The sequence below is a fragment of the Lactuca saligna genome, chromosome 8, assembly GCF_052625555.1.
Source record: "Lactuca saligna cultivar CGN05327 chromosome 8, ASM5262555v1, whole genome shotgun sequence".
NCBI classification, from domain to species: domain Eukaryota; kingdom Viridiplantae; phylum Streptophyta; class Magnoliopsida; order Asterales; family Asteraceae; genus Lactuca; species Lactuca saligna.
The window spans coordinates 130,909,013-130,916,586 of record NC_136424.1 but is presented as its reverse complement, the minus strand read 5'-3'; the positions used below and the strand labels follow the sequence as shown (position 1 = coordinate 130,916,586).

Here is a 7,574-nt window from a genome sequence, read left to right as displayed (position 1 = left end):
AGATTATCTTGTAAACCAGTTACATTGTCATATAGTTTCTTTAAAGTCTTCTCCAAATCAGTTGTATACTTTTCAAAGTCCTCAATAATTTTACTTTACACATTTTGTCTTGTGATGTTGTAATGGATGCTTGAATGATGTGGATATGTTCTTGTAGTCTATCTAGTTGTTCTTCAACATTAGATGAAAACATGTTTAGAGGAGATGGACATATGCTAGATAAAGTTGAGTTTTTTTTAACTTTTATACGGACTTAGTTTTTTTTTTTGGAGGTCTAGAAGCAAGGATCTAATTTTCTACATTTGTTTCTATATCTTCTTTCATACATTACAGCAAATTATGTCAACACAATATAGATTCCATTTGTTATGCATGGATATATTTTAGATATTTGCATTTACTTCTTTTAGTTTGTCATTATAAAAAGGCTTTTAGCATATACACATTTATGAATCAAATATATTTTGAAGACAATGTCCCAGTCCATGTTATAGATCTTTATATTGTATTTATTTAGATGAAAGTGACAGTTCGTTTTAAATAATTAAAAATGGATTGGAAATTATAAATTTGTTTCAGAAAGGAATATTAATTAGATGATTGATGATGATGGAGATGAAATAATGGAAGACTATCAAACACGCACGCTTAAATACTAAGAATTTTGTCAATGCATTGCCATTATAACAAATTATGATGTTTTTTTAATTATTATTCTTCATTATATATTACCCCACTTATATACACATACATTTTTTTGTACATCCATACATGCACATGATTCTACAAATAAAACAAAAGTAATACAAACACTTTTAATAATTAATCATAAAATTCATGATTGGAAAAAGAAATTAGTCAAATTACCATTAATTTGTAAGAAAAACGTTTAAACGAGAAGATAGAATTAAATATTGAAAAAATTGCATCAAAATCATCGCTCACTATTGATATTCTTTTTCTTTAAAAATTTGAAAGGTGAAAAGCTAAAGATAATCATATATCGCCTTTTACTTTTCTTCATGTTACAGACAAAAAATCAATGTCAAAATATTTACAATAATTTTTTACTTTTCTAAAAAAAAATACAAATGATTATTAGTAGATAGTGAATTTTCAGTTTTCAAACCTCACATCTTATTACCTTAGTAAATTCATTATCAAACACAGTGAAAGATTTGAAGCATTTAGATTAATAAAAAAAGTGTTGATATACAATTTTTTTGTATCATAAATTTGGGCAGTTTTCCTTAAGTAATTCAATTACTCTTTGAGACAAACTCTCAGCAAACTTTCCCAATAATGGTTCAAACCCGGGAATTTCCACTTTATCTCCCCCACATGAACTCACAATTTTCGCGATTTCATTCACGTTTTTTGCAATCGATGGAAGCATTTCTGCTGCCTCGCTGTAAAAATTACCTTCTTGTCCTTGAAGATTCTCATGTGTTAGTTTAGAAAATAGGTCGAGGGTAGTCTTGCTTGAGGCTTCTAATGTTTTTAATGCTTCTTTACAAGCATCGAATACTGTGTTTTGTTTTTCGTTTCTTTTCATGTCATTATCATCTTTTTGGTCTTTCATGTTTTCCATTTCATGTTCTGTTGTTGAGTTTGAGCTTCTTACCATGTCCTGCCATTCATCATTCCATCAAAGGATTAAAAAAAAAAACGTCTGAATAAGGTTAAATGACCATTTTACCCTTTGTATACCTGTTGGTGTTGGGTTATAGAAAACCTTCTTGAATAGCTTTTTTTCATAGGCGTCATTTGTTCCTTCATAAGGCTGTAAACTCCGGGAGAATTTAATACATCTAAACATACAGTATGAATAGTCACCCATCGTTTATCCAATGCAAAGCTCCTGTATCACGTTGTTTAAATAATAAATACCACAAGGGCAAAACCGTAAATTCACTTGCTGATTCTTATTTATTCTCTTCTCGATAATAAAAAAAAATAAATAAAAAAAAAATACCTGCAATCTTTGCTATTACTCGCATCAGATGAACTTGTCGACAATCTCTTCCTTGAATCTGTCTCACTGTTGTTGCGTGGTGTATGTAATTGTAACGCTAATGCGAAGTCCACGTCAGCATCTTCTACACACGTGCTAGATTTTGAGGGAGAAGAATGTTCAGATGATATAGGGTCCATGGGAATAACCAAAGGACTCGTGACTTTTGATTTCGCCCACTGTGGAAGTCTGGATACGCTAAATCTGAACGCCGATGATGTCTGTTGTTGAGGGCATTTTAGGAAATTTGCACCTGCGGCTTGCGATCGGAGATACTTTTCTTTATTAAATTTAATTTGATTGACAGATGGAAGTTGAGTAATAGCAGTTGGGGACAAAGGAGATGAATTTCCATTCGTTTTTTGCAGCATTCTTAATGTCATAACACTAGGAACTTTCCAAACAAATATACAGCTATCACTTCCTACCTGAAAAAAAAAAAAAAAAATCAATAAAGTTAATAGTAAGAAAAATGCAACAGTTTCCTAAAATGCCCTTCCACTTGAAGTTTTTTTATATACTACTCACAGAGACTATATGCTTGCAGTCAGGTAAAAAAATGATGGCATTAATGGCATCACCATGCCCCATTGCACGTGCGACAATTTCTCCACTGGTTACATCATACATGCAGATAGATCTATCAGAATAAGAACACACCACATAGCTACAACTTGGATCCAACACAACCTGAGGGGCAAATTCGTCATTAAATAAATTTATAAACCCATTCTGAAAATATGAAAAAAATACTTACTTTCATTGGTTCCCCATAATCTTCACTCTGCTTAAATGATCTAATTACTTGCCCTGAAGCAATATCCAACATGTTTATCTTCTTATCCTATAGTATTAAATTAACTTGATCAATAAAAATTAAAAAATATATATATATATATATATATATATATATATATATATATATATATATATATATATATATATATTTAATGAAAGTACATTGCTATTTCTTGCATTTAACAAATCTGCATTTCAAGTTTTATAAAGCTTACCTGTCCAAGGGTAACAGCAGTATGTGTGATTGGATCAATGGCTATGTCATGTACATTTCCATGAGATGTCTTTTGCTGATGTGAATGAGAAATATTATAATCGTTGCTGATGTCAACATCACGGAAGATTAAACACCTTGATAATTTTAAAAATATATATATATATACATTAAATTCAGAAGTAAAACACTATTAAGGTATAATACACAATAGAAATCAGAAATTAGAAACTCACCTATCAGAAGTACAAGTAATAAGTTTGTTCCCATGTCCAATGAGTTGTACTGAAGTCACAGCAGATGAATGATCACCAACACTTGCAATCAGATCGAAACTCCTGAGATATGTCAAAGAATATAAAGATTCAAATTCATGGAAGTTTGAAGAGCTATATCAAGGGTAAAAGTGACACGAGTCAAAGTCAAACCTGTTTACATCAAAAAGATGTATCATTCTATCACTCCCTCCTGAAGCAAGAAAATAGCAGCTTTCTAAATTTACAGTAGAATTGTTTGTCTTCTCAATTGGGAAGCTGAAATTCAAGGAAAGAATTTCTCCTTCATGAACATTCTGCAAGCCGAATAACCGATCCATGTGATTATGGAAATTGGGAAAAAGGGTATTTAGAAATTATAATAAGTTTATAATCTGAAACCTGTATGCATGTATAGTGAGATGTGTTTAGGTTAAAAACATGCAGGTTTCCATGAGAATCACCAGCAGCAAGATGCTTTCCATCTGAACTAACTGCCATAGATCGATACCCTTGAGTGACAACACCTGATACTACTGATTCACGTTCAAAAGTTCCAGCACTAACTGCACACAATCAAACAAACGAATTTGAATTTGGAGTAAAACCCTAAAAAGCATATGATGTTTGTTAGTTGTTAGTTGTTTACCTAAACATGATGAAGTGGCAAGTGGTTCATTAATGGGAGGATGTTGATCTGTTGATAAAGATTGCAAGGAAAGATCCCATAATCTGATACTTCCATCTGATGAACATGTTGCAAAGGAAACTCCACCTGTGCAACCTCTAGCAACACATGAAAGAGAAGGATCATGATTGTTTTCACATGAAAGATTCTTGATGTCCCATATGCATCCACCATGTGAAACTAGCACACAACATTTTGTAGCCTAAACAACATAACAATTGATTATCGAATCGAATTTCTGTATAAACTGAGAAAAGAATCAGATTGAGCAATTACCTCAAACTTTCCATGTATGTTCCAAATATAGAGGCTGTGATCTCTGTAAACCACCACTGAGAAATAGAAAACATAAACATGATTCTTTCATCTTTTTCTTGAAAACTTAATGAAGTAGAAAGATTACCGAGTTTTCTTGAGGTAGAAAATTGGCAAGCTATTGCATCTGGAAAGGTAGGCAGTTGTTGGATTCCATCTTGAGAGACTTTTAATTCACTATGATGCAAGTCTCCAGCATATTCAAGGGAACCATGAGTGTATAGTTTTACAACGCCATTATTACATGCACATGCTATGAACTCTTGTGATGCTGATAATCCATAGCCTTTTTCAACCTAATAGTTTGATAATAAATATTATTATATGCAATAATACAATAACAATACTAAGGCATTGGTGTCAAAGATTTACATGCAACATCATTTACCTTTAGATCCACTGAATGTGTAATTGTCAACCCACCATGTAGAAGGCATAAAACGCCTGCAAGTCAAAGAGGGAAAACAATTTAGATATGCAAACACAAAGTGGAATAAATTAGGGTTTAGGTTGAATTGATGAAAAAGCAATGCAAACTATCCACCTGAATCTGTTAACGCATAAACAACTACAGATTCACTACCCTTGCAATCAGCTCCATTCCCATTAGTCTTAAAGGGAGATGTAGCAATAGCTATAAATGTGCAACCTTTGCGATGACCAAGGTCAACAGTTTTTCCATGCATTGTTAGTGATACAGCTTTAGTTTTAGGTTGAGATTTTGTAGGAAGTCCAACTGTCCATACTTTCAAATGCCTCTTTCCAGCAGTCAATATGAAGTTTGAATCTGCTGAAAAGGTAACTGATGACACAGCAGAGAAAGATGAACATGCTTTCAGCTTTTTAACTAGTGTCCCACTTCGCCAATCCCAAAGGCATAGGTATCCATCTTGAGGGATTCCAACTGATACAAGATGTTTACCTGGATTTTTTAGAAGATAATATAGAAGAAGCAGCATTTAGTGAAGGAGCAGAATATTGAGAAACATATTAGAAAGAGAATATTTAGAATTTAGAAAGATATTAGAGAGATAACTGACTTGTTTCAACTAACCATCAGGTGAGAAAGCCATGCAAGCTACACCATATCGATGGCCTTTAAGTTCTGGAACAGAAGCCATAGTTGCAGAGCTCCATACTATTATGGAAGGTTGCTGTCCTGACTGTGAATGATATAAATATTATAAGACAGACAAACTATAAGTGACATTGATATTCATTAAGCCATCACAAACAGAAGTTCCAATTAACCACAAAAGTCAATCTACAATATTCTTTCGTTGGAGTGTATGAAGTAATATGCTACAAAATTCAAGCACAGTACCTCTCCAGCTGCAATGTAGTTTCCATCTTGAGAGACAGCAACACAGCTCAAAGGCTTGGGCGAACGATTAGACACCATAAGATGCGATTGAGTCCCTAAATCGATGTCGTAAAGTACTACAACACATCCAGCCATATATACAAACTTGGAATTGGAAATGCTGGAAGCCAACCCGTTGCCATTCCTCACCGTTAATCCGATAATCTCTTCCAAATCGAACTGCAGATCTCAAAATACATACAAACATTTCCCAACAAATTACATTTTGAGTATTTCAGATGAAAACAAACCCTCAGACATCAATTATATCAAATGTGAAGCGTATTTGAAATGGATTGGAGCATGATGAATAGAAGAAGTGGGTAATTACCTTGGAAGAAGAAGTTTGGGGTTTTTTGAGTTTGCGATTTGGCTTCATGTTTGTGTTGAAGAAACTGAACGTAAAAAAAAAGATGAGGGTTTTCAGTAGGTGTTTTATAAGTGAATGAAGCGGGAATTAAATGCAAATAAAAAAGATACTGCCCTACGTTATATGGTTTTTGAATTTGATATTTTACCGTTATAACTTTTTTATTTTAAATGGTAAAAATATAAGTAAATTACACGAATCGTTCCTACGTATGTATGTGGGTAATTTGAATGTTTGGTCCTAACTTGTTTTTTTAATTCGTAAATTCGTTGTTCTTTGTTTTTGTTACGCGTTTAGTCTCTACTGTTTATCTTTATTACGCACATAGTCCCCGTCTTACCTAAAAAAAACTATTATTTAAATATAAAAAATTTGAGGTAGATAAGGTAAGGTGAATGTGGTAAGGTTGAAAGTGTGTTTATTTAAATAAATTAAAAAATTCAGTGATAAAATAGTTTTTTTAGGTAAGAGAGGGACCAAGCGTATGACAGAAACAAACAGTAAAAACCTTCCAAGTTAAAAAAATAAGTTAAGGACCAAAACACGCAAATTACCCTAAACCATAGGGACCATTCGTGTATTTTACTCTTACAGTATTTTTTTTTTAAAAAATGTGTAAAGATTGCAAAGTTTGCTTCATAAGACGAGGCGGTATTGGTCCAATTTTTCTCGTTACGGGTGACGTGGACACGCCATAACGGCATGGTAACGGGGGTGTCACACCCCCCCCCCCTTTCTCGTTGCTCCTCGTTATAGCGAAACTCGTGGGCGTTACGACCGATTGAATCGCAATGAATTTGAATGTTGGGTGTATTGGAGACCGTTGCAAACGGTCATAAAATTACTTTTTTTTATCTATATAAGTACTAATTTTAACCCATTTTTTTAACTTTTCTCTCATTCTCTCCATATCTTATACACATACTTTCTTAAAAAAATTTAAAAATGGAGCAAAACCCAAACACCCCCCTCCATCATCAAACCCAAATACACAACCAAACACAACCTCGTCTCTTGGATTTGTATGTTAGGGAGGAAGGAGTCCTAGCGGGTTTAGGGAAGAAAGGGATGGAAAGGATGAAAGCAAAAGAGAAAGATAAGGGTTTAGCGGTTTGAGAAACCCGCTTGGGAGACAAATCAAAGAGGAAAGTTGAAGAAGATGGGGTCGGCGGTTTTGGGGTTGGACGGGTTCGATACCCTCCGCCTAGGGTTTAGCGATTTCAGCAGGAGGAGGGAAACGACTCCTTCCTCCCTTATGAAAATTATTTCAACCTTTTATCATCTCAAAGATCACCACAAATCCCATATCAAGGCGTCGCTTTCAATCCTGCTTACTCACCTTATCTTCAACAAAGTTTATTTGGTCAAACCCAAATTTACAACAAAATATTTTCCCTACTTTTGCTTCGATGCAACAAACAATCACCTAACCACCACCTACAACACAACCATCGGTTGAAGTTGAAGCGGAAGGCAGTAGGAGAGGGAAAGGAAATCGATAGCGGTTAAAATGAAAAATACAGACGTTCCACAATTGCGGACACCGGAGGAAGAATAT

General features: G+C 33.9%; 1 protein-coding gene across 1 annotated transcript; it reads right to left on the bottom strand.

Annotated features, from left to right (window-relative positions):
• Nucleotides 1-1,175: 1,175 nt before the first annotated feature.
• On the bottom strand, nt 1,176-6,077 carry LOC145013316 (Transducin/WD40 repeat-like superfamily protein). Its single transcript, XM_078972117.1, has 17 exons — nt 5,978-6,077; nt 5,608-5,826; nt 5,338-5,446; nt 4,828-5,205; nt 4,672-4,727; nt 4,372-4,579; nt 4,245-4,300; nt 3,930-4,170; nt 3,683-3,846; nt 3,455-3,597; nt 3,263-3,364; nt 3,028-3,163; nt 2,772-2,858; nt 2,543-2,704; nt 1,976-2,442; nt 1,711-1,861; nt 1,176-1,630 (listed from the first exon to the last, which is right to left on the bottom strand). The coding sequence occupies exons 1-17, from the start codon at nt 6,023-6,025 to the stop codon at nt 1,229-1,231; spliced, it is 3,129 nt and encodes a 1,042-aa protein (XP_078828243.1). The 5' UTR covers nt 6,026-6,077; the 3' UTR covers nt 1,176-1,228.
• Nucleotides 6,078-7,574: the final 1,497 nt, after the last annotated feature.

Bases quoted from the DNA above. Each gene is read 5' to 3' on its own strand.
- LOC145013316 (XM_078972117.1), bottom strand. From the start codon at position 6,025: ATGAAGCCAAATCGCAAACTCAAAAAACCCCAAACTTCTTCTTCCAAG. The intron at 4,580-4,671 runs GTAAATGATGTT...TCAAACTATTAG, and splicing joins CACATTCAGTGGATCTAAAG to GTTGAAAAAGGCTATGGATT. The intron at 2,443-2,542 runs GTGAGTAGTATA...TTTTTTTTTCAG, and splicing joins ACTGCAAGCATATAGTCTCT to GTAGGAAGTGATAGCTGTAT.